At 41.0% G+C, this 27,319-nt stretch overlaps 2 protein-coding genes across 2 annotated transcripts in view; one reads left to right on the top strand and one right to left on the bottom strand.

The window, feature by feature from the left end:
- Positions 1 to 1,835: 1,835 nt before the first annotated feature.
- Positions 1,836 to 3,219, bottom strand: LOC129244641 (peroxisomal membrane protein 11B). The gene is made up of 3 exons (XM_054882385.1): positions 2,991 to 3,219; positions 2,809 to 2,924; positions 1,836 to 2,747 (listed from the first exon to the last, which is right to left on the bottom strand). Exons 1-3 carry the CDS (start codon positions 3,050 to 3,052, stop codon positions 2,182 to 2,184), a joined length of 744 nt encoding a protein of 247 aa, XP_054738360.1. The 5' UTR covers positions 3,053 to 3,219; the 3' UTR covers positions 1,836 to 2,181.
- Positions 3,220 to 25,239: 22,020 nt separating this feature from the next.
- Positions 25,240 to 27,319, top strand: part of LOC129244961 (uncharacterized) — a 28,868-nt gene continuing 26,788 nt past the window's right edge. The window contains exon 1 of the mRNA XM_054882890.1: positions 25,240 to 25,598. Coding sequence (XP_054738865.1) covers positions 25,472 to 25,598 — 127 coding nt within the window. The 5' untranslated portion in view covers positions 25,240 to 25,471. The remainder of the gene's footprint in view (positions 25,599 to 27,319) is intronic.

Raw genomic sequence — 27,319 nt, 5'->3', positions numbered from 1 at the left:
GTGCATTAAAATAGCGCTCTATAGATCGAAAAGAAACTAAATTGGTGATGCAGTGATAGGCTGATAGCATGGCGCGTCTTGGATGGCGTACTACGCGGAGGTCAAACATCCATTTGGATCCTTGTGGCAGCCAACCTTTGTATAATATAACGAATGCAACACTTTTTTTGGAATTGCCCAACACCGTCTGGGGAATAAATTATTAAAATCAACCAGAATTTTGACCCATTTCAAGCTGACACTTCATTATAGTAAAATTTATTGGGCTATAAAACTGAATGCCCAATGTCTCCACAGTGCATCGTTACTGATGGTGTTTGGCCAGAATATTCTGTAGATGATGCGTGGGCATTTGTTTATGAAGGATTGTAGCCTCTGTGTGATGGTGTAAAAGACCAGCCATGTTTCGCTTCCGCACAACAATACGGACCTCACGCATGAGCCGAATATTCGTAGTTTAGTGCGCCTGGAGATTTCCGAACTCCCCCATACTGTATGCATCCGCATCTGCTCCACCATCTGCCGTGATGATGCAGCCGAGGTAACAGCAGCTTACGATGAATTCCACCGAGCATCCGTCCATCAATATCTGTCTTGCGTTATTATGGTTAACTCTCATGGTCTTGGTCTTGGCGATGTTGACCCCCATTCCGACAGTGCGTGCCAGCGCGACTAGTTTGTCCGCCTTCGCTTGCATGTCAGAGTTTCTGAGCGAGGAGGCAGATGTCATCGGCGAAGTCCAGGTCCTCTAGATGTCTGGTGAAACTCCGTACGATGCCTTCTTTATGTCAGGGTCAGTTGGTTCATGACGTCATCAAGGACGATGGCGAAGAGAAGGGGGGACAGGGGCAACCTTGCCTTGCCTTACGCCTGCGTTGGTAGAGAATAGATTGCTGATACCGCCTTTGTGAAGCACTGCCAATTCGGAGTTCTCATAGAAGGCTTTGATGACGCGGATTATCTTGGCGGGAACTCCCTTTCTACTGAGTGACAGCCATATTGCGTCTCGTTTGATAGTATCGTACGCCTTCTTGAAGTCTACGAACAGTTTGTATGGCGGAGAACACCTTTCAATTGATTGTTCTACTATAATCCGAAGTAAGTTCACTTGGTCAACACAGCTTCGGTGAGGGCGAAAACCAGCTTGTTCGTCTCTTAAGAGGCGTTCGATATCTTTCAGCCTGCTTTGTATCATCACGGCTACAATTTTGTAGATGGTGTTAAGTAGGGTTATTCCTCGCCAGTTGCCGCAGTCACGCAGGTCGCCTTTGTTGGGCGGCTTCACTATGATTACTTTTGTTCAGGACGGAGGCAACTTTTCATTGCTACAGACAGCGGTGATGTGGGGATGAAGAATTTCCGCTGATATTTCCGGATCGACAATGTTGTTGTTGTTGTGGCAGCATAAACATTCCCCGTACTTACATACGGTGAATGCTGCTGGAGTGACAGTCCTTGGCCGGATATAAATCCGGGTCATTTCGGTCACGTAGAACCGACTGTGGTGGAATCAGAAATCATTTGTTCAGGCTGTACGCCATCTTCGCCCGCAGCTTTGTTGAGCTTCAGCTTCTTAATTGCATCCTTAATCTCCGCTAGGCTGGAGCAGGATGTTGTTATTTTATTACTGGTTGTTGTGCTGCCCACCCCAAATGTTACTAGTTGCTTCAAAGTGTTGCTTTCATCTGCGGATCTGGTCATCATTGGAAGTCAGCAAAGCACCATTCAGATCTCTAAACGGCTGGTTGCTGTTACTCCGGCGGTTGGTTATGCGGCCAATTTGTTTATTTAAATAAAATTCATATGAAGACATAATAAATACAAATAAAACAATATTTTCATAACACTAAAACGGTTGTTAAAGCATTCGGCTGGGAAATTTGAGATTTATTTTTTTCCAGGCAGCAGCCCAACTCAATACTTGATTTGTCTGTCTGACGAAGTTATTACCACATATTTACTATAAAAATTGTATTTGTATATTTTTAAGATTAATAGATTTTATTGGCAACAGCGTTAACTGAATAAATGTTAAATCATTCAAAGATATTCGCTCAGCGAGTTATAATAAAAAAACTCGTAAAATATTTAATTCTACGGTTAGGCGTTGCTCAAGCGAAATATAAGAACAAATATTATTTTCACTTTTATACTAACCGCAAGCGATAATTAAACTCATTTTTATACTGGCGTCAGCTTGGCTGTTGGTTCCAATAATGCCCATAAACCGGCTGCAGATGAAATGGCACCCAATAATCCAATTGTGCGTGGTGACAGTTTTGTATAGCCCAGCCCCGTAAGTGGAATAAACAGATCACACAGATTTTTTATCGTATCTACAGCAACATCTTTGTGTATCAAAATTAGCGCAAACGAATGCAATGCTAATCGATTAAAGTCACGCAGTGAGCTGACCCTTAACGGTGAGTTTGAATCACTTACGCGGGTTATACCACTTTTAATGCTTGCCCTACGCAAGTCGAGCAATCGGAATATTTCATACACATCTCGACATAAATTCATTATAATCGACAGCAACCAATACTTGTTCGCGAATTCGCCCCAACGCTTCGAGTTTATATCCTTGAAGAGACCAGTGCGAGCTAACCACATGAAATGATCGGCAAGGAGAAACAAGGATTGCGATAGCTTGCTCAACGTCAGTGTGACACGTATCGTTAAATCCGGATAGTGTATAGTGCGCAACGAAGAATAGAATATGTCAACACAGCGTCCGAAACGCAGTACTGGAGAGTCAAGTAAATATTAGCTTGTTATCATAACTTCTATTCTGGGATTTTTACTCACGTTTTCGGAATGTGCTGAGTATGTACTCCACTGTTTTGAAGCTGTCGGCCAATGCTGGACTCATATCGGCGCTCTCCAATAAGTCCCATAATGCGCGTGAAGTATATTGGACAAGGCTAAATTGAAGCAAGTGCACAATGGGATTTAAAATCTCTCACTGCCTCAAATAAAATCGATCTTACCGAGCAACCTTGTCACGGCCTGCTGTCTGGCTATTCAACTGCACCCATTTGTCCAAATTCATTGTTTCACTGTCTTCTTCGTATGGCTGCACATATAGACTACGGAAAAAATTTTATTTCAATAAATAATACTCGTCGTAGTAAGTTCAAGGTTCAACAACAGATATAAACAAAACGCTATCGGAAATAGATTAAAGTCAAATATTTGTTTAGCTTAACTATCACCTGTTACGTTTTTGTTGTTTCTGTCAAATGTGACGGCGTACCGGTATGGTGAAAAAGGGAAAACTGTTGTTCTATGTGCAGGGTGGTATTGAAAATAAAGACGAGTAATACCATGCGCGTTGAAACTTATTATTAAAATATCTAATGCAATAAATACTTTATAAACAAAAATAGAATGTTACTGTATCTTTGGTGACATTTATGTTATCTTTTTATAAAATGTGAGAAGTTTATATTTTAGACGGTATGAAAATACCGCACAGTGCCATCTATATGCTATATTTAAGCAACACACTTTTGTTACCTTACTACAGGGTGACGTGTGTAGACAGTTTTATCTCTTTTCCAAATTCACCATCTCGCATAATTGTTGTATGTACGTGTTGATTTTATAGCTAAACTCCCGTGGTATGTGATCCGACACCAGATAATTTCATGCATAGAACTAGAAAACGACTATTTCAAACAGTTTGGCGGCAGGGGCGGCTTCGATTAGTTATCATTAGGGCAATTCAAAATTTGTAGGCCAACGTTGGCTATATGAGTGCATTTGCATGTCGGGAATGATAATCAAGTGATAAATATGTAAATCTTGGATTTTAACAGTGACCCAAAATAATGTAGCAATTAAGTTTGTCCTCTTTAAATTAATGAATTATTATAATTAATTGATTATTTTTATTGGTATTGATATAATAAGAATATATAATTAAAAATTGTCCAACAAATCTCAATTCTCATATAAAACGTAAAGTTTAAATTGCTCGTTTTCTTACAAAATAAATAGATAAAATAGTTTTTCGGTAATGTTGCCGTCGAAATTTCCCTAATCCGCTTAAACTAAGAGAATTAAGTCTAGTTGTCGCTCCGTTTTACATACATACATAATTGGCGCGTACACCCTTATTTGGGTGTTTGGCCGAGCTCCTCCTCCTATTTGTGACGTGCGTCTTGATGTTGTTCCACAAATAGAGGGATCTACAGTTTCAAGCCGACTCCGAACGGCAGATATTTTATGAGGAGCTTTTTCATGGCAGAAATACACTCGGAGGTCTAGGTTTGCCATTGCCTGCCGAGGGGCGACCGCTATTAGAAAAATGTTTTTCTTAATTTTGGTGATTCACCGAGATTCGAACCAACGTTCTCTCTGTGAATTCCGAATGGTAATCACGGACCAACCCATTCGGCTGCGGCGGCCGCCAATGCATTAATTGCACTTAATTTCCGGAATACTTTTGAATTAAGTCGTTAATCGCTATTATCGCAACTGTCTGTTGTTGTTGTAGCAGTAATACAAGCCCCGTCAGTGCAGGCTATATCACCGGTCGTCTTCGTCTGGCTCATCGGTAGGCCCAGGAAACTTGCTGTTTCGACAGGTTGCGTCCAGAGGGAGAGGGGTGTTAGATGAGTAGGTTTTAAGGGGCATGTGAAAAGGTGGTTAGTGTCGTGCAAGATGCCTTCACATGCCGGACATATGTTTGGTATGTCGGGGTAAATTCTGGATAAGTAGGAATTTAACCTGCTACAACAACCAGAACGTAATTGTGCCAGTGTTACGCGGGGCTCACGGGAAAGCTGGAGCTCTTCATCTGCTATAGGTGGTGGTTGGACTCCGATTACGGCATTCGCTGGTCGGGAGCTTAGGAAGGTGGTTATGGTCTCCCGATGAATGTTGTTTAATGTCTGTCTAAACACTGTCTGTTCCAATAGATGTCTGTTAGTTTTGGCCCGGATCTCATCGGCGTAATTGAGGAGGTATCTCCTGACGTGCCTGGGAGGCGGCTCTGGCTCAAGCAGGTGACTGCAAGAGTGAAACCTGCGGTAGCACACTAACAGGAACTGCTTGCTGAGCAGTTTGTTGTGTTGCATCACAGGGAGCATCTGTGCCTCATTGTGAAGGTGTGGAAAGGGGGGACATCAGGAGGCAACCCGTCGCTGTCCGAATGACAGTGTTTTGGCATGTCTGTAGCTTTATCCACTACATGTCACTGGTTTCAGGGGACCAGACAGGCACAGCATAGTTTAGAACCGGCCGGCCAATTGCTTGAAAAGTCGATAGCAAAAATTCTTTGTCTTTGTCCCAAGTGCTGCCGGCCAGCGATTTAAGGACCTTATTACGATTTTGGACTTTAGTGGCAATTGCGGTTGTGTGCACAGAGAAGGAGAGCAAACTGTCGAAGGTTACACCCAAAATTTTGGGATTGTTTACAGTCGGAAGTGGTGTGTCATCGACTTTTACCTTAAGAGTCAATTTGACCTCCTTTGTCCAGGTGGACACGGTGGGGGGTCGCCGTGGACTTAGTGGGGCCCCGTCTAGTGAACCGCCACTGTCTGTCTAAGCTATTGCTTTCCTTTGCCTTGGAACTTTGCGAAGTATTGAAGTCATATTAGCAAACATATGTACCTAGTAAACGTTTCGATATTTTCAGAAAACCCCTTCATTTAAGTCACTGGCAAGCCAAAAGCAGTTTTTTTTTAATTTTTCCATTGGACCAACCATTCAAATTTGTGTAAATCCTGTAACAGCACTACAAAACATTATTAACTTTGCTTTTTGATCTCTTTTTACTAATTTTTTTAAGAATTTATTCTATTTATATTGGATTATTCTTTTTGTGTTGGTTTGACAGCACTTAAGGCATTTAAAAATGAGGGGTCAAAGCATACTTTTCGCTTCCATCGCTCTTGGCTCTACAAATTTCGCAAGCTTTCTATGCCATTTACACTTCAAGTCTAGGTTGGGTGAATTACATCCCTGTACACCCAGTACAAACCAAGAATCTTTTATCATTCCAGTTCTATGGAGTTTGAGAAAAATGATGATATACAATGCGGCAGCACTTAGTGAGATCGAGAGGTAGGTCCTGTTGAAAATTTCTGAGCGTTTACGCGTTGGCGAAGGCGATAATTGCATCTGATGGTAGTATGAGACTTTCTGCGGCAAAATTAAATTCAAGAAAAACTATTTTCTTTTTATTTAAAACTAGCATTTCCCAGTGGGCTTCGCACCACCATACATAAAATGTTTTTTTATATCGCAAGAAATTTTTCATATTAAGTTTTCTTTATAGAACTCGTAAAATGTTTAAACAGTTAATTAGTTGATTTTTTTCATTCAACATACTTTCTAAAGATGTCACAATAGCCTTTTTTGTACTTTTTTAAAATTTGATTGTGGTGGTCACCTACATATATACAGGTAAGGTGAAAGAGCCGATAAAAACTTGTAATTAAACTTTGATTCTTTAATTTCCATTTCAATTTTTTACGCAAAATAAATTATGCTAAAATAAATAAAGTTAAAAATGTTTTTCCAGTTCCTTGAATGCTCCAGTTTTTATTATATTTTCGTTCAAAATTAATGTTACAATAACATAATACAACACACAACACGTACAACCACAGCAGTACAACAGAAACGCTCCTAAGCGGCTGTGTATTTGTTGTTGTTTTCCCCATACAGGCATTTCGTATGAGAGGAAACCATTACTCACATAAAATGTCATAACTCAGGAACGGCTGCACCGATTTCAATCAAACTTCACACAAACCACCTCCTCAAAGATAGAAAAGAACTCTAAAATTTTTGTGTCAATCGGTTCGGCGGTTCTTGAGTTATAAGATTACCAAGGAAATGTAACTTCTTTTTATATATATAGATTTTTAATTGCGCTTTAGAAATTTTAAATTCGCATATTTTTTAAATAAAACCTCCGTTGGTAACTTTTGAAATCAGTTCTGCACTGTATTTTTCTCTTACTAGAATGAATGAATATGATTAAAATTGTGAATATCAATGTGTTTGTAAATACATATGAAAATGAACAGGAATACGTATTCAAATAAAATGCAATTATTAGTATTTGCGCACACTTGCCATAACCCCGACTAAGTCGTACCCCTACGATTTCTTCTCATATTGCAAAAATTATGAACACACCACACCACCGTTGCAAAATTATAAACACACCACATTTTTATAAATACAAGGAAGTGTTTGGACATCTACTAATCTATTGAAATTCAGGCAAGAAATTGTATGTATTTTTTCATCGTTTTAGTTCAATTTTTGGTTTTTTTTTTACTATTATAAAAAATTCATAATAGTTAAAAATACAGTTACGCCGCTTCCCCGAGCGGCAATATACGAGCTGTGTTCAAAAAAAAAAGTGAATTTTCAAATTTCGCGGGCTACGTACATTCGACTTTCAATTATTATTATTTTTTTGACGTGATACCGCCTTATAATTCGATTTAACAGGCTGCACGCACGAAAAAATGTGTCGTTACCTTGCTCATTGCCGTTACCTTGAATGAACTGCAAGCGAGAGCGCGGAACGAACGACAAAGAGCACAATCGGCCCCGCGTTCGGCAACGTTCGACATCTGGCTCTGTCCTATTTGAGTGAGCATATATATGTATGTATATGCGCATATGTAGGTATATACATTCACATATTTGTATTTGCATATATGCCTTCTTGTTGTGTGCATGGTAATGAACCATTTCTCTGTTGAGAATAGGAGATGATAGAAAAAGTAGGAAATGAAAGGGAGTGTTTCGAGTGTAAAGTGTCTTGAAAAAGGCAAATCGATGATGTTGCCTCTTAGTGTTATTGACTTATTAACGTATGCACAATCGAAATTGAAGATATCTTTCATGAATTTGATAAATGTTTCGTCATTTTTCACGTTTGTGTAAATGTAACTTGACCTATTCCATTGCGAATCCATTTACCTCCATCTCTATATCCATACAAAATATCTATCAAACAAATAAAATTAAAATTTTGTTTTGAAAATTGCAACCATTCCATCAATATTTTCTTATGACGGTGTCACGTTAAAGTATCGTCAGTAAACCGACTTTACAGACAACCTCTTTTTTTATGTTGGTACACTCGTCTCGAAGATATGTTCACAGTTTTAGCACTATAGCATTTTTAGTTTGTTTGTGAGAGACATAAATAAGACAAGTGTTTTGCGTGTTCGGCGAGTTTCTGCTATCAAAAAAAAATTGATCAAAGAAGTCGCATCAAATTTTGTACAAAAAATGGAATTAAGTGCTCAAAAACAATTTAAATGTGAACAGTAGCATACGGTGAGAGTACTCTGAGTCAAAAAAAGTTTTACAAGTGGTACAAACTTTTCACAGAAGGTCGATAAGATATGACGATTCTCGCTCTGGATACCCCAGCACATCAACAACCGATAAAAATGTTGAGAAAGTGAAGAAAATTGTTATGGAGAGTCGTCGAATCACAATTAGAGAAGTTGCTGAGGATGTCGGCATATCGGTTAGCTCATGCCATGCAATATTTTCGGAAATTTTGGGCATGAAGCATGTGCCAGCGAAGTTCTTTCCGAAATTGCTGAATTTTTAACAAAAACAACGTCGCAGGCGCATCGCTCAGGAATTGTTGAGTGACGTCATAGCTGGTAACGAATCATGGGCCTTGAAACCAAAGCCCACTCGTCTCAAAGGAAGAGTCCAGGAGAGCCAAGACCAAAAAAAGCGCGCCAAGTTCGATCAAATGTCAAGGCTTTGCTCACTGTTTTCCTTGATTACCATGGCACATCAACAACCGATGAAAATGTTGAGAAAGTGAAGAAAATTCTTATGGAGAATCGTCGAATCACAATTAGAGAAGTTCCTGAGGATGTCGGATTATCGGCATATCGGTTGGCTCATGCCATACAATCTTTTCGGAAATTTTGGGCATAAAGCGCTTTGGCAGCAAAGTACATTTCAAAAATTGCTGAATTTTTACCAAAAACAACGTCGCATGACCATCGCTCAGGAATTGTTGAGTGACGTCATAGCTGGTAACGAATCATGGGCCTTGAAACCAAAGCCCACTCGTCTCAAAGGAAGAGTCCAGGAGAGCCAAGACCAAAAAAAGCGCGCCAAGTTCGATCAAATGTCAAGGCTTTGCTCACTGTTTTCCTTGATTACCATGGCGTAGTGCATCAGGAGTTCTTACCAAAAGGTCGTACGGTAAATGAGGTTATGCACCTTAAAGTTATGCGCGGTTTGCGTGAAGCAATACGAACATACGCACGAAATTGTGGAAAAAAATGTATGGTTTTTGTTCACTCATCTTTGCTTGTGAGAGATTTTTTTTTACCAAAAACAACACGGTTGTCATGCCTCAGCCACCGTATTCACCAGATTTGGCACCCTGCGACTTTTTCATATTCCCAAGATTGAAAAGACCCATGAAAGGACGGCGTTTTGCGACGATTGAGGAGATGAAAACCTATTGGCTGAGTGAGTCCAAGGACATACCAAAAAGTGCATATCAGAACTGCTGCGAGGATTGAAAAGAGCGCTGGCTCAAGTGTATTATACTATATATGAGGGGAACTACTTTGAAGGAGATAAAATGGAAATTTATGAATAAATAAATATGTTTTGAGAAAAATTAAGTTAGGTTATGTTAGGTTGACTAGGCTGGCTGAAAGCCATCACATAGCCGTAGTCGACACAGTCAGCCATGCCACGCTACTAGATGACAATTTACAGTCGACACTCCCACCAAAGCTGAAGAGGTGGACCGCGAACTACCTGAGTGGTCGGTATTCGTTTGTGCTATATTATTTCGAGACCAAATCTCAAAACAGAGAAAAATAAAGCAATGAGTTCCGCAGAGTGGAATCGCAACAAGGTCTTCAAATCGCTTGCCGGCAGCACTTGGGGCAAAAACAAAGAAATGTCGCTATCGACTTTTAAGGCAATAGGCCGGCCGGTTCTAAGCTATGCTCGGCCTGTCTGGTCGTCTGAAACCAGTGATTCGCAGTGGATGAAGCTACAGAACTGCCATAAGGACTGCGAGAGGATGTCTTCTGATGTCTCCAAGACAACATCTTCATGACGAAGCCCATATGCTACCTGTGAAGAAGCATAATAAACTGCTCAGCAAGCAGTTCCTGCTAAGGTGTTACCGCAGGTCTCACCCATGAAGACACCTGCTTGAGCCAAAGCCACCTCCCGGGCATGTCAGGAGACACCTCTTTAATTACGCGGACAAGATCCAGGACAAAACAGACCGACAACTACTGGATCGGACAGTGTACAGACAGGCCATAAACGACATTCACCGGGAGACCGTTACCACCTTCACAAGCTCCCGTCCACCGAATGCCGTAATCGGAGTGCAACCACCACCATTAGCAGATGTAGAGCTTCAGCTTTCCCGTGAGTCCCGCGTAACACTGCCATAATTACGTTCTGGATATTGTACTCGTAGCAGGTTAAATTCCTACTTATCCAGAATCGACCCCGACATACTAAACATATGTCCGGCATGTGAAGGCACCCCGTACGACACTAACCACCTTTTCACATTCCCCTTAAAACCCACTCATCTAACACCCCTCTCCCTCTGGACCCGACCTGTCGAAACAGCAAGTTTCCTGGGCCTACCGTTAGATGAGCTAAACGAAGGTGATTACATTACACTGACAGGACAAAGTTACTGCTGCAATACTAACATTGGTCATTAGTGGTACAAGATGGAGCTTGACTCTTACCTTTCCTTGTAGTAGGCTTCTTGTAATAAGCCTGCGTATTTGCGAATATAAGTAAGCCCTGAAGCTCTAACCCCGAGAGGCATTCTAATCTCTCATATTGTAGAGCTCCTAGATTGTGGCCTGTCAGTATACCTACGATAGTTCTGCTTACCTTCCTTTCTAGACAGGGCTAGTACGAATCTGGTGTATTTATCTGCATTCTGAGAAAAATGAAAATTCACCTTATTTTTTGAGCACACCTCGTATAGGTATGAAGTAACAGTAGTTAAGGCAAGTACATTTACATATCGAAGGGCCCAGCTCATATTTCTGTTACTTCACAAGAGTTGGAAAAAATTAAATGCAAAATGCAGTTTTTTTTCATGCTTGCATAACTTTAAGTTTCCATAGTAATGCAATAATTTGCTAGTGAAAGAGTGTTCAAGATGTAAAATCCGTTAAAAACTTGATTTGGTAAAAATATAAGTTAAGGCCTTTATAATATTAAGGTAACCAACCGCATGCGCTCACTGATTTACTCTCCGTAGAACATTTCTTTTTTCAATAACCACCGAACACTCAATTCATTGTGCAGCTTTATTGCACGTCAAATGAAATCAATTTGCCTTCGATTGCGCATCAGTTTTTAAAACGTTTCGATTGGATTGAATTCTATTTTTCTTTCTGCTTTATATAGCAATAAATTTAACCACAAAGCATTGCCAATATGAACGTTATCGTAAAGCTTTTACGGCAAATTATTTTTGCACTGACGAAGTAACCTAACCACATTTACACCTGCAACACACAGACATCCGCCAACGAACGCACTCTACTTACCATTCACCACTGTCCCCAACACTCCCCGCTCTCACACTATCGCACTCACCACCCGCAAGCGAATAGATGCTGATGGTGGTGAGGTTTTCAACGTTAAAAGCCACTGACAAAAAAAAGACAAAAAGTGCCGCTAATCAAATTAACTCTTTGTGAAAGTGTTGTGAGCGACCCAGGCACTTTGTGGATTATGAAAAAGGAAGGTCAGTTCAACTTAACGAAAAATGTACCACATGCAGTTAAGGGTATGATGAAGTGCCAGTGTCAGAAGCAGCAGCAGTAGCAAAGACTTGGAAGGCGCCAGTAGCCGCCAGCAATTCCAATTTTAGACAACCTAACCGAAAAGACCAGCACAAGAAATTTGTCGGCAACAACAATAACTGCAACAGTGAGATGGCGTTACGAGTATTTGGCAAATATTTCGGACAAGGTGGTGGCGGGTGTCGCCGGAAATACTTTGATGTATTGTCACTTTTCGGCTTGGGTATATTACACTTTCGTCGCAAATGTTGCACAAAAGCGCCACGGAATGCACGAAAATAATAAGGAAATGAGATTTTTGTGCAGGGAGTAAGAAACTAAATGTCCAATGGGCTCGAGGTGTTTAATTTATGGTACAACAGCAAATGAATGGAATGAAAGGAATTGGCGTTTATTCAAAATGGGCAACTTTGTGCTCACTTCTTGAACTTTTTCACCTTAAACCTTTTTGTCTTTTACAGTAATCGGATACTATTTGCATAAATAATCAAAACGGCAATTCGTCACTGCTTTTGACTAGGCAGCAACGCCCATAGCCACTTAAAGATGTGCAATGCTTAAAATTGATTAATTTACTTATTTTGTATTGGAATGGAGTTTAAAGAAACAAAAATTTTGTCCGTTAGCCATTCGGGCAATTCAATTCTTTTATAAGAGCGTACAATCATCGGTACATCATCGGCCTTAACAGCCGCGCTGTTCGTTCTGCCTTTTCCAAAGTGGATAAAAAAGAAAAGCGAATGGGTCTGGTGGTGAACGAGGACAAAATGAAGTACCTCCTGTCATCAAACAAACAGCCGAGGCACTCGCGTATCAGCACCCACGTCACTATTGACAGTTATAATTTCGAGGTCGTAAAAGACTTCGTATATGTAGGAACCCGCATTACCGCTAATAACGTCAGCCTTGAAATACAACGTAGAATCTCTCCTGCCAACAAGTGCTACTTTGGACTAAGTAGGCAACTGAGCAGTAAAGTTCTTTCTCGATAAGCCAAACTAACACTCTACAAGGCGCTCATCATGCCCGTCCTAACGTATGGCGCAGAAGCTTAGACGATGCCAACATCCGATAAAGCGACGCTTGGAGTGTTTGAGAGAAAGATTCTGCGGAAGTTTTTGGATCTTTGCACGTTAGCGAAGGCGAGTATCTTAGGCGATGGAACGATGCGCTGGATGAGCTTTACAACGACATAGACATAGCGCAGCGAATAGAGATCCGTAGCGGCTGGGTCATGTTGTCCACATGGATACAAACACTCCGGCTCTGAAAGTATTCGATGCGCTACTAGCTGGTGGTAGCAGAGGAGGAGGAAGGCCTCCTCTACGTTGGAAAGATCCGATGGAAAAGGAGTTGACTTCACTTGATGTGTCCAACGGGCGCCGGTTAGCAAGAAACGACTAGTGCGCTTTGTTAAACTTGGTTAAAATCGCGTAAGCGCCAATTAAGAAGAAGAAAGAAGCCATTCGGGCTTGTGGAGTTACATAAGAAGTCACCCATTGGCCCACAACGGTAAGCCTCTATAAGAGAAGCTCTGTTAAAGGTATAACAAAGAATGTGCGTAGGCTCTACTCCGACAACCAAGCGGCAAACAAGGCCTTGGGCTCAATTATGGTGCACTCGAAACTGGTTGGGAAATGCCTGACTTCGCTTTTGATCGCATTCGAATTCTTCAATATAAGGCTCATCTGGGTACCTGGTCATAGCGACATTGCAGGAAACTAAGAGGCAGATGAGCTGCATATACAGGGAACCTGTAAGGTAATTAGTTCGCGAAACGAGAGGATTGGGATCCCGTTGACTACCTACAAACTCTTAAGGTGGCGAAATCTTTTTGGCCACGGGTAAGTTGGACGCGCTAGAGAGGTATTCTGAGGTCAACAAATTCTCATACAGGACATTGACCGCGAGGTATACATGTCGTGAGATTCGGCATTACTTCAAGACCTTTTTGCATCAGTTGTATGGAGGTTGAAATGGGACCATCTCAGCACTTTCTGCGTAGCAATATTTAAGTGTCTTGGCTCTCATCTCTTTGCTACGCCTGCTGATATAGCAGGCATGGATATTAAAAACCAGATGAACTTCGTCAGTAGTATAAAGCGGCTAACACCACCGTAAATCAGTCACCATTCCATCCCACATACCCGGCCATTAATCGGTCTTCGATTAATCGCTGAGTTTTATTCAGTTTAAAAAAATGCATAAAAAACTAAAAAAAGCAGTCGAGTATTCTTTTTATATTGGTTTTGCTCATTAGAAGCATCAATAATTGATAGCTGCCCAGATGTGGAAGATGCAGTGATTGATGCAGAGTTCGATAAAGTTGTTAAATCACATACTTCAGCTTGGCTGCTGGATGTTTTTAAATTTTCAGTTTTTGGGTTACTGCATTTATTACAGCTGCTCTCCCACCTAGACATTAATCGGATAATGCCTGACTTCTCTCTCGCTTGCATCCGGATACTTCGATATTAGGCACATTTGGATTCCCACACAGCGGCATACAGGGAAATTGCTGGTCTGATAAGCTGGCTACACAGCGGACCCTGCAGACAGACTCATCGCAAAACGAGTGGATTGGGAATCCCTTGGGAGCCTGTAGTATACGCCTGGAAAGTTGAGCCAGGTCTTAAATCAGCGAGCGCTGGGCTAGTGCGCAAACGTGCAAAGTCGCGAGATCCTTCTGGCCACGGGTAGATCGAGGGTGCTCGAGTGAACTTCTAAGACTAATAAAGCCGCAACTTTCGAATTTGGTATATATCCTTACCGGACATTGTCTGTTAGATGTCCATGCGGTAAGACTTGGAATTGCTTGAAGTCCCTTCTGCAGAAGCTGTCAGGAGGATGAGATGGAATCATCTCAGCACTTTCTTATCAGCTGCCCTGCTCTCGTCGGGCAAAGATTTAGACATCTGGGCTCTCACTTATTTGCTACAGCTGTGAATATTGCAGATTTAAATATCAAACACCTGGTGAAATTCATCAGTAGCTTGAAGCGGTTAATACGAAAGGAACTTAGCCATTGTTGGTCGTTAATCTCTAATCCAAAGCCGCTTCTGCCTTTTTCCAACTCACGAATTGCCACGGACGAATTTAGATTATTTGTCCAAGTGGACCTCTCACAAGGGCAGCCATTTATCATATCCTATCTTATCCCACCTGGAGTGGTTGTGTTGAAGTGGACTTTTTAATTCCCTGTACCACCTTCCAGTTTTACCAACACTCCACAATACAAGGCCGGACTCTCTTTTTGGGAGTTAGCGATTTGCTCAATTTGAAGAATTTTCTCGTCAGAAAACACAATGATCGGAAATTCACAGCTTTCGGCCAAGCAAAGTAACTCCTTCACTCTCTCAAGTCTGACTTGTTGCCTTTTTGGTGTGAAATCAGGCGTTTTTTGGATCTTGTAAGGCTTGACTTTGAGATCATTTTTCAGTATGCGGCGGATGCTACGGTCAAATATTTTCAGTTCTTTCGCCATTTGATTGGCCTTCGTCGGCGATTTCGCTTCTTCACTTTTTGAAACATTTCACGTGACGTTGCAGTCTTCTGATGACCACCTTCATGAGGTTTCGCGATGCTACCAGCGTCATTGTAACGAGTAATGATGCGATAAACAAAAACTTTATTTACTTTAAGATGCTCGAGCTAACGAACAATCGCTGGTTGTGATTTTCCAGCCAAATATACAAGTAATGCAATCACACTTTTACGTTTGAAATCCATTACTGATTTTCTTTTCTCGCGTTTACTCTCGTACTCTGTACTCTGTACTCTGTACTCTTGTACACCATACTATGGACTATCATTTAGCCAACTAACAGACAGGGCATCAGCTGCGTGAGTGATCTGAAGTTTGTTACACTTCGAGTGCCGGACCCTGTAGTTACAAACGACAAAGTATAAATTACAAAGTACAAAGAACTTCTCTTGGCACTTAGACTTTTTTATTGCGTGTTTGGTCGAGCAACTCCTCCTATGATTCCCGCAAATGGAGGAACCTACATTTTTATGCCGCCTCCGAACGCCAAATGGTTCTTTGTGAGGAACTTGTTCATAGCAGAAATACACTCGAAGGTTTGGCATTGCCTGCCGAGGGGCGATCGCTATTAGAAAAAACTATCATTTCGGTATCATCATTTCGGGGATCCTGCTGTTTCCGTGGCGCCGCAATATTATGGCGGATTCTTATAGAACTCAACAAAAGAAAACGAAATGAAAGAGTAAAAATGTTTGATATCTCGCTTAATTTTCGAGATATTGAATAAAAATACTGTGGATTGCGTAGCCGGAGTTGGACTGATGAGGGTTATTTTTTTGAAGCGCGGGATATCGAAAAATTTTACTCCTTCATTTCGTTTTCTTTTGTCGAGTTCTATAAGAATCCGCCATTAAATTGCGGCGCCACGGAAACAGCAGTATTGCCATCATTTCTCTAACATTTTGGCGTTTCATGCACGGAGATTCGAACCTAGGCACTTCGGAATGGTGCCCGACTATAAAATGAATTACCTCAGAAAATAATTCTACGTCAGCACTTACTACTTTTTCTTTCTCTTCTTCTTCTTAGCGTCACAGTCCTTGGTGAACCATTGCTTCCTTCAAAGCTTCTTGCCATCGATCTCGTTACTACTTCCTATCCAACTTGTCAAGTCTAATTCCTACCTTTTTATGTTCCCACTTTCCTCTGCTAGAACAAAAACGTACAGATGCTTCCACATTTTTTTTTTTAATTGGCGCGTACACCCTTTTTGGGTGTTTGGCCGAGCTTCTCCTCCTATTTGTGGCGGGCGTCTTGATGTTGTTCCACCAGTAGAGGGACCTACAGTTTCAGGCCAACTCCGAACGGCAGATATTTTTTTCTTTTTATGAGGAGCTTTTTCATGCAGAAATACACTCGGAGGTTTGCCATTGCCTGCCGAGGGGCAACCGCTATTAGAAAAAACTTTTCTTAATTTTGATGTATCACCGAGATTTGAACCTACGTTCTCTCTGAATTGCGAATGGTAGTCACGCACCAACCCATTCGGCTACGGTGGCCTTCCACATTTTCTCCTTACAATTTAATTTCAACCATAAAACTTTGAAATTAAATTTTGACTCATTGTTGTTCAACGTAGGTAGTGTGACTAGTGACCTTTAACAATGTATCACATTTCAATTTTTCGTTACCTCGTTCACCTAAAACGCCAATAAGTACTCGTAATTATTGAAACACTTCGCATTTCATCTGCTCAGGTCATGAATCATCTTGCGGTGGCATTAAAAAACTTATGAACTTTATTCAGTTCGTCAAAAACATTTGCATCCAAATGTCATAACACTCGTAGCCTCTTAGCACATAAATTCCTCCCACACGCAGCATGTACACAAGAGATACTTTTAATATATGTAAGCCTCAAATTGATAACGTAAATTATATGATTATGTGCGTGTATTTATTATAACTTTGACACCTGAGCAGTGTACCTGGGCAGAGTACGAGTATAAGTCATGGCGATGTATGTCGTAATCAAATTAGGGTGAAAAATAATGAAAACTAACGGTCACAAGTGACACCCGATGAAAACGATAAGAAACCCATAAAATCAAAGAATTTGAATGGCCCAACTGGTGCAGGTGACATCTCACACATACGAGTGAGACTACTCGTCCATATGCATTTATGTGGGTAAGTGGCCGGAAAAAACACTCACACTCATAAAAATCTGCACAATTTACCTATTTGCCGAACACAATAAAGAAGGCACTAAGGAGCGTCGTAACAACAATGCAAAGAAGTTCGCTGTAAGAACTGGTCGCATTCTAATGAATTCGGTACTGAACAACTACTAGTTAGTTTTCTGAGAATTTTGACTTGTCTGCAATTCTTCAATAGTTCAAAACCAATGTTTGAATCGGCTAAAAACAATAGTTTCTGCTATAACGAAATTCAATAGAATGGACTTATTCTATTTTCTGGGAAGAAAAGGTATTCAAGCGACACTGGGTGGAGAGTTCAGGACAGCGGCAAGCTAAACAGTGCTAGATGCAGGATGCGCACGGTATTTGAGGATAACTTGAGTGTAAAACAAATAAGCTTTTATTTTGAACAAAATTTAATGAAACATCAAGAATTTTTTGCACAACATTAACTTATTATATACAGTAGGCCGGGTCGATTTGTGGGGAGGCAAAAAAATCGCCCATTGCTCTGTGAAAATCATATTCTAGGGATCAAAATAAGAAACTTTGCCGAAGGAACCATTCCTCGAAAAACGAATTCTGATGTCCCCCAATTTGGGTCGAACTTTTTAGTTTCTTTTCTCATGTAAAGCCCAAAAATGGTGATATTTTGAACTGATTGTATGGGAAACCCCCCAGGGGAGTTCCAGGGGGTGTGTCACTGGCATGGGTGGATCGGCCGTCCAAAGTTAGTGGGAGTCGGTGATACATTTGGACTCGATTGGAGCACTCTAAATGGGTCAAAGTGGGATTTTTCGTTCGACCCAAATTGGGGGGCATCAGAATTCGTTTTAGAGGTAGAGTTCCTTCGGCAAAGTTTCTTATTTTGATCCCTAGAATACGATTTTCACAGAGCAATGAGCGATTTTTAAATCGACCCGCCCTAATATACAGGGTGTGCCATCTTTTACGTCGGTATAAAAACATTGAATAACTTTGAAAAAAAAACTCATTTGTAAAAGTGAGGTATTTTTATTTGGTTTGGTTATTTACAACATTTTAAAACTATTTTTTTAATCGATTTCGGCACGAATGTTTGCCTTAAGCCTGCCTGCGGCGTAAACCTTACTTTTCAGATAACCCCACAAAAAGAAGTCCGGGGGGGGGGGGGGGTGATCGGGGGGGCCAGCCGATGTCGCCTCTTTTTGGCACTGGACGTCCCGGGAATTTTCGTTGCAGAAACTCAATTGTTGCATTCGCAGTGTGGCATGGCGCACCGTGTTGTTGAAACCAATAACCGTCTAGACCTTTTTCACCCATTTATGGGCAGACATTATGATCGAAATCGGTTTCCATCGACCCTTTCGTTTTCTCGGTAAAAATATGGCCCAGTGATGATTTTGGCGCAAATGCCGGCCCAAACAGTTACTTTCCGGTCATGCAATGACATTTCATGGAACTCGTGTGGATTCTCAGTTCCCCAAATGCGGCAATTTTGTTTATTCACGCTACCAGAAAGGTTAAAATGTGCCTCGTCAGTCATTAAAGTTTGCTTCCAGAAATTGGGTTCAGTGTCAACCATTCGAGCGACTGTTTGGCCGTATTCCAAGCGATGTGAATGGTCTGTCGGCAATATTCTTTGTGTCAATTGCACTTTATACGGAAACAAATTTAAATCATCCTTTAAAATGCGCCACATTGTGGTTTCACTGACGCCAAAATGCTTAGCGCGACGACGATACGACACTGTTGGCTCCTGGGCAACGCTCTCACTCACTGCTTCAGCAAGTTCATTGGAACGTCTTGGTCGCTGATGAACGGCATGTTGACGATCTCCTACTGTCCCGTGCTCAAAAACATTCGACACCAAAGGACGAATAGTATGGTCAGACGGTGCCTGATTGCCGCAATTTATTGCAGCCTTCAGAGAAAAAATAGTTTTTGACGATGCTTATTAGTTTCGCGCTCAACTACGCCGCATAGGTAGTAATCCAGGGGATTAAGGTCTGTGAAGTTAAGCGGCCATAACGTTGGTGTTCTTAGTCGCTTCAAGGTATATAATTTTGTTTAGAAACTGTTTTGAACGGAAATCTCGGTGCTGTCATGTATACTCCGACATAAGCTGTTTCTGGCCATAACGTAGGACGTTATCCGTTAACCCTCAAAAACATTAAGCGCCCTCGTAAGAACCTGAACATTGATTTTTAAGGGTCAATGATCGTTTGCGCTTATTGAATAAATTCTGCTGATCGGAGAGTGGCAAAAGACACCCCGTGTTTTTGCGTCCAATTCTGCATTGTCGCCCGATGCTTCTAATTAACGACGGGCCTTATGAACGATCGAACGGCGCACTTAAGGAAATTAGAGATTTGTAAATCAGTGTGATTTGCGCTTATAGCGACGATAACTACATGTCTGTACAATTTTTTTTTTTTTTTTTTTTTTTTTTGGAAAGAAGTTGAAATCAATATGTCAGAAACATCTCAGAGGTGCCTTCACACCAATGGTATGTAAGGCATAAAAAATAAAAAATAAATAATTGGCGCGTACACTTCTGTTAGGTGCTTAGCCGAGCTCCTCCTCCTATTTGTGGTGTGCGTCTTGATGTTGTTCCACAAATGGAGGGACCTACATTTTCAAGCCTACTCCGAACGGCAGATACTTTTATGAGGAGCTTTTTCATGGCAGAAATACACTCGAAGGTTTGCCATTGCCTGCCGAGGGGCGACCGCTATTAGAAAAATGTTTTTATTTTGCTTTCACCGAGATTCGAACCAACGATCTCTCTGTGAATTCCGAATGGTAATCACGCACCAACCCATTCGGCTACGACGGCCGCCGGTATGTAAGGCATACTCCCACTAATACTATAATAATCCTCCACCTCGGCTAATTCTTCCCTGGGTAGAGCAGCTTTTATGTCCGAAAATGCAACAGGTACCTGCGTCCAGGCTCCTCTCCTGCAGGCATATGAAGGCTATACACCGTCGATAGTCACAATTACTCCCACTGTGTTTATAGGTGGTTCTATGTAAAGTAAAGCAGACATCGGAAAACTTGCAATAGTGTTATATTATCAAACTACCGTCTTGTCGTCTATAAGGTATTGCATTAAGTGTTTCACTCAAACGTCTGTGCTTGTTGTCGGTTCGTCAGAAACTGTCCGCCTTCTCTGTTGCTACATCACTTTGTGTTCCCAATCAATATTACGAAGTCGGGTCATTATCTTACCTGCGAACGTTTGCGCTGCCTCCCACTTACCGCTGGTTGTGCACATATCTCTTATGAGGGGGCTGGAGGATGATTGATGGCCCAGGGCTTGTTCCAGGATAGCTCGTTCCTCTCTAAAACGATCGCAATAAAACATGACGTGTTCTGCGTTTTCGTCAGTATTCAGGCAGTTTGTACAGAAATCGCTGTCTGCCAGCTTAAAACAGTGCAAGTATTCCTGAAAACAGCCATGTCCGCTGAGCAACTGCGAAAGGTGATAATCGGTGTCTTCATTTTTCTCATTCACCACTCATCAGCACGTGGTATGAGTTTGTAGGTCCAACGTCCGCTTTGTGACTCATCCCACCACTACTGCTACCGGCCTATTGTCAGCAGTCGCTCCACTGCTGTTTCTCCTGGTGTGGGCCGCGCTCCTTGCTCGTTATAGAGCCGAAACATGTCATCTGCCAAAAGGTTCAGAGGCATCTTTCTAGCTATTACGCAGATTGCATCATCAAACACCGTTCTATATGCGCAAAATGCACACAGCGCGCCTTGCCTGTGTGTCTGGGTGACTTTCGGTAGATAAGACTTTTTAGTCCCCGCCCAGATAGGTGCTGCATAAAAAATTATAGAGTCACCAAAAACAGTAGTCGTCTGCGATTTTCCTGGGGCCCTCCTAGATTAGGGAGAAGTCGCGTCAGGGCACCATTGACAGAAGCCGCCTTGGAACTTGCATTTATTAAGTTACCTGAAACAAAGTCTTGTGTCGATCCAGAAGTCTTGTGTTTCTTCATTTCTTGAGTTAAGTTGTAGTTCTCTATGTCCTATCTGAAAAAGAGCAAAACGGCAAAAATAATGCTTTCGGGAAGTTATATCCACATACACATGTACAAGGTGAAGTTCAAAATAAACAAGACTGAGCTAAAATAGAAACGAGAGGGACTTTGTTTTGATAACTTCGAGTTTATTTATTCAAAATAGTCCCCTCTGGCCTCGAGTCACTGCTTTGCGTGATCTAAAAGCTTTTCGAAAGAGGGTTTCAAGTCATTGACCGGAATATCCTTCAGGATGTCGGTACAAGTCTTTTGGATAACCTCTACGGGCGCAAAACGTTTCCTCTCATAGCCATATGCAATTTTCCGAGTAGTTAGAAGTCACAGGGAGCCATATCAAGCGAACACGGTGAGTGATTGATGGTTAAAATGCGATTTCTAGTCAAAAAATCAGTCACAAGTGTGGAAAGAGTGGATCGATGAGGTCATGCATTATCATGCAATAAGCGCCAGCCTCCTCCTTCGCGGTATTCAGGGCGAATTCGAGTCATGCGATGCAACAAACGCTTCGAAACGCTAAGATAGAAAATTGCATTGACGGTTTGGTCCATTGGCATGGACTCCTTGTGGACAATTCCCTTGGAATCGTAGAAACAAAAGATCATCGACTTTATTTTTGACTTCTCCAAACGCGCTTTTTTGGTTGGTGGCTCGTCTGGGACCTTCCATTCGACACTTTGACGCCTCATTTCAGGTTCATGTTGGAAACACCACGTTTCATCACCAGTTACAATGTTGTAAAGGAAGTTCTCGTCCTTTCTCGCCTTTTTAATGAGGTCTTTCGACTATTGAATTCTAAGCAATTTTTGGTCCTCAGTTAACAAAGCTTCTCAGGAACTAAGACGAGAAATAAATAATTTAAAAAATGAGTCAATGAGTCGATATTTATCTGAGTTGACAGCTGATAAAAGAAATGACTACTCTCTTTGGAAATGCACAAAATATTTAAAAAGACCAAACTGTCACGTTCCGCCAGTAAAAAATGTAAATGACACCTGGACGAGAAGTGATAAAGATAAAGCTATAACATTTGCAAATCATCTATCCAACACCTTTCAACCGAACGAGAGCCAATCCGATGGCTTATATCCCTCCTTAGATCAAGAAACAACTCTAATCCCACATATAACGGTGAGCGAACTGAAAAGAGAAATCAAGCAACTAAAAGACAAAAAGGCACCTGGATTTGATTTAATCACAGCGGAAGTATTAAAGCAACTACCCAACAAAAGTCTAGTAAAATTAGCCAATCTATTCAATTCGTCGATCCGACTCCAGTATGTTCCAAGCCTGTGGAAAGTTGCAGAGATGATTATGATTGCCAAACCAGGAAAGGATCCACATATTGTTTCTTCATACCGCCCAATCTCCTTGTTGCCACAAATTTCCAAACTACTAGCAAAGCTCATTCTAAATCGCTTAAAACCAATAATTGAATTTCGCAACCTGATACCTTCACACCAGTTTGGATTCCGCTGTAAACACTCCACCATAAATCAGGTGCACAGAATTACAGCTGAAATAGAAAAATCATTCGAAGAGAAAAACATATGCTCAGCAGTCTTCCTGGACGTCGCGCAAGCATTTGACAAGGTTTGGCATGAAGGCCTTATCAACAAATTGAACTCATGCCTGCCACTTCAATATAGTGCATTTATGAAATCGTATATAACTGAACGGTATTTTCGCGTAAAACAAGGGAATGAGTATTCCAAGTTGCAGAAAATAAACGCTGGCGTGCCGCAAGGAAGTATCCTTGGACCCCTTCTTTACCTTATATATACGAAAGATATACCAATACCTCCAAGCACTATGATCGCCACCTTTGCTGACGACACAGCAATCCTCGCAACAGGAAAAACCGCCGAAGTAGCTGCAACTAAACTTCAAACCGCTATAGACGCAGTAGAAAAATGGACGAAAATTTGGCGAATAAAATTAAATAGTAACAAATCAATTCATGTGACCTTTACCAATAAAAAAGTAAACCATCACCCAATAATGCTACTAGGCGCTCCAATTCCATACGCAAATACTGCCAAATATCTTGGTATAACCCTCAATGCTAAGCTACGTTGGAAGGAGCATATAAAAATAAAACGAAGCGAACTTAATTTGAAAGTATTAAAAATGAACTGGCTCATTGGACGGAATTCAAAACTCTCCATATATAACAAAATAATGATATACAATCATATTATCAAACCCGTGTGGTCTTATGGCGCTCAAATTTGGGGCTGTGCCAGTCAAAGTAATATTAACATAATTCAACGATTTCAAAATAAAATTATCAAAAATATTGTCAACGCACCTTGGTACGTTCGCACTGCAGATATTCATCTTGACCTCTGCATTCCTACGGTCGCTGAAGTTATTAAAATACAAGCAGAAGCCCACTCTATGAGGCTCCAGAGGCACATTAACGAGGAAGCCAACAAACTTCTCAACACCGCAGGCCTAACCCGACGACTCCAGCGAAAAAAACCATATGATCTTATCGGTAGTTAATGTAAAGAAGAGATTTTAAAATTCTCTTCATAAAAACCCCACATAATTGTTAAAATCATACTGCTTGTTAGTTTCTCTTAAACTAGTTGTAGTGTCAACAAACGTTGTATACCTATATATAGTTAAATGTTTGTTAAAAAAAAAAAAAAGTTAAGTTGTGCGGAGTGAAACGAGGTCTGTAACCTTTCGTAAGACCAAATGATCAGTTAAAATGCGATAAATCGATATTTTTATTTATTCTATCAGATCTCGTTTTGACTTTTTTTCAATTGATTAAGATCCAGTCACTACAAACTAATCCGAAAAGCACTAGTTGAAACACAAAACAAACTTTCCTATTACAAGTTTCCCTCTTCCATTCATACCCATACCCCCCGTACTCGCTGTAAATGTCTAAATATGTGTGTGTGTATGTAATTTTTCGTGTATGCCAGTCAGATAAACACCTCCATGGGGAGCGAGCAGAGGTGAGGGTGCGAAGTCACACTTTTAATCGTGCCGCCTCGAAGCTAATTTCTGTGCATTTTGTGTCCTCTTTTGATGTCACATCCCGTACAAAACAATTGGGGAGTTTTTCGAAAATGCGACGATAAAAACTCAATTCCATAAGCTTTGAGTACAACGGCACGCACATGTGCACATCTAAACGAAAAACTAATCAGCGACAATATCAACGACAATGACAGCGATGATAGCAATTGTAACAACTAGTATACTCCTACAGCAACAGTGTCACAAAAAAGTCAACGTGCTTGAAAAAAGCGATAGTAGTAAAATTTACTACAATATTTCACGATTGCGATGAGATGTAAAACCATTTCGTTGCTTGTGCTCCGGCTCGGTATATTCACATGCAACAAGCCAAACAAAAATTACACCTCCACCACGAAGCAAGCAAACCACCCACCCACCCACCATCGAGTCATAAGGCATTTGACTGGCCAACAGGTGTGATCCAACAGAGGCTACTTTCACTCAACAGTCCCATTAGCAACGCTGTACGCTTGGATATCTCATGCTATCTATGGCGGCACACACACATATACACGCAATTATATGCGTATTTGTCAGCAATTTGTGTTCGCATGTGTGCGCAGTGAAGTTGCAAGCGCACTAAGCGCACAGCTATGGCCGCAGCCTATAAAAGCAACGACGCTTTTGCTTTCGGTTCTCAGTTGTAGTTGACATTTAGGCGTTGGACATTGTGCGCTCAACCTGACTTTGAAACATTTGTGTTTAAGCGGATTTTTCGCAAGTTTTTATTTTTGTTTAACTGCTGGCTAGGACGTGATAGAGTCTACAAATTTTAAAGTTCTGAACATTTGCTTACTTGTGTGTTGGTTAGTGAGAGAGTACTGCAGAATGTGGCTGTTAAAGCCCGCCATTTAACAAGAGTTCAGATTATTTGATTTTACACATTTCGAAATGTTTGCGACATTTGTTTGTTGTAGTCGCTGGAGAAGGGTGGGCAACAGTTGCAGCGGCAGCATGTTTACTTTGTGGCCGTTCAAGTGGACGTTGCTGTTGTTGGTCATGTTTCTCATGAACAAAGGTATGTATGAAATGCAATATTGAACTTATTTGTTGGGCTGTTGAATGCGGTTTTTAACGCGTTCGAAAATGTGTAATTCAAAAAGTAAACAAAGGCGAAAAATTTAAGTGGCATATTAAAAAAAACGCTTTCATAAAATTTACATTGTAAAATTTTTAAAGTGCTGGTGCTGTGAGACACCGGGATTATGTTCTGCAATAAAGCTTTTGAGAATAAGTTGCCGGTAAGAACATCTAAGGGAGGCGCGTGGCAGATAACTGGGACCTAAGCCCAAGATCTGTTGTCATACTTAACAATGGCTCAAAGCTTAGCCATAGTGGAGAGTAGTGAGATTCACTAAAAAAACAAAAACAAAAAAGGAGGGATATACGCGCTTTGAATTTATTTGGTATTAAATTTCTTATAGGTATGAAACATATGAAAAAACTGTAAACCCGTAAACCGCGTCGCGAACAAACTGACAAGTAAAGGATCGAATGGCTGTCGGCGAACTCTGCCCAAAATACGTGAAAGGCAAGAATTAGCTTATAAAGGGTGGGCCATATAGCGTTTGGTTTTTTGAACCACCTATGTTTTTGAGAATGGTAACACAAATGGCATGTCAAATGTGTTCATAATTTATTTAAAGGTTTGACATTTACGAAATGGGACGCTATACGCTTGAACAAAATTGGGAAATATTTTAAACGATTTCCAAAGTGGTGAGTCTTCTTCTTCTTCTTCTTTCCTGATTTTCACATCGGTAGCTACGTCAATAAGCAAAATTGTCGGATTTGGGGCTCAGAAAATCCACACGTTACTGTAGAGAAGCAAATGCATCCACAACGAGTCACTGTTTGGTGCGGTTTTTTGGTGCGAAAATGAGCGAGGAGCCGCGGTTGCAGTAAATGGCGAGCGTTACCGTGACATGCTCAACGAGTTTTTGTTTCCAAAAATTGAAGAGGATGACATGGACGACATTTGGTTTCAACAGGACGGTGCAACTTGTCACACTGCCAAAATTACACTCGAACTTTTGGCTACCATTTTTGAAAACCGAATAATCAGCCGAAATTCCAATATCAATTGGCCGCCTTGGAGCTGTGATTTAAGCCCGTTGGACTATTTTTTGTGGGGGATCCGTTAAGAACAAGTGCTATGCGAACCATCCAGAGACGATTGATGCTTTAAAACACCAATTCGAAGTTGCTATTCATGAAATTGGAGCCCAAACAATCGAAAACGCGCTTAAAAATTGGGTTGATCGAATGGCCTACTGTAAAGCCAGTCGTCGCAGTCATTTGAACGATATTATTTTGTATTCATAAATGACAATGTTCAATCTTCAAAATAAAAAAAAGTTTGAAAAAATATTGATTAGTTTTTTTTTATAGCCGAATCAAAAAGCAAATTTTACATGGCCCACCCTATAGTAGATTAGATTAGATTAGATTTGTGGGGGGTTGGACAAGTCCCAACACTCAGTCAGAAGACCATTGTACTCCACCTGGATAGATTTCATTAGAAAGAATAGAGAGATAGGAAAGATAAAATGTGCGTGGTAAAACGAAAAACTTAGTTTGAGATCACTCTTCCACAAATCTCTTGGATTCATTGATGAATCTTAAGATATGCGGAAGAGGAAGAGTATGAACTTTACCCTTACTCAGTATATCGCAGTCCAATATCCTAAGCCCGATTCTGAAAAACGACGGACAGGTACAGAGAAAATGTTCTGCAGG

The sequence above is a fragment of the Anastrepha obliqua genome, chromosome 4 (genome assembly GCF_027943255.1).
Source record: "Anastrepha obliqua isolate idAnaObli1 chromosome 4, idAnaObli1_1.0, whole genome shotgun sequence".
NCBI lineage: Eukaryota > Metazoa > Arthropoda > Insecta > Diptera > Tephritidae > Anastrepha > Anastrepha obliqua.
The sequence above is the reverse complement of the archived record's forward strand: the minus strand, read 5'-3'. Positions and strand labels throughout refer to the sequence as shown.

Bases quoted from the DNA above. Each gene is read 5' to 3' on its own strand.
- LOC129244641 (XM_054882385.1), bottom strand. From the start codon at position 3,052: ATGAATTTGGACAAATGGGTGCAGTTGAATAGCCAGACAGCAGGCCGT. The intron at 2,925-2,990 runs GTAAGATCGATT...GCTTCAATTTAG, and splicing joins GGCCGTGACAAGGTTGCTCG to CCTTGTCCAATATACTTCAC. The intron at 2,748-2,808 runs GTGAGTAAAAAT...TTGACTCTCCAG, and splicing joins ACTCAGCACATTCCGAAAAC to TACTGCGTTTCGGACGCTGT.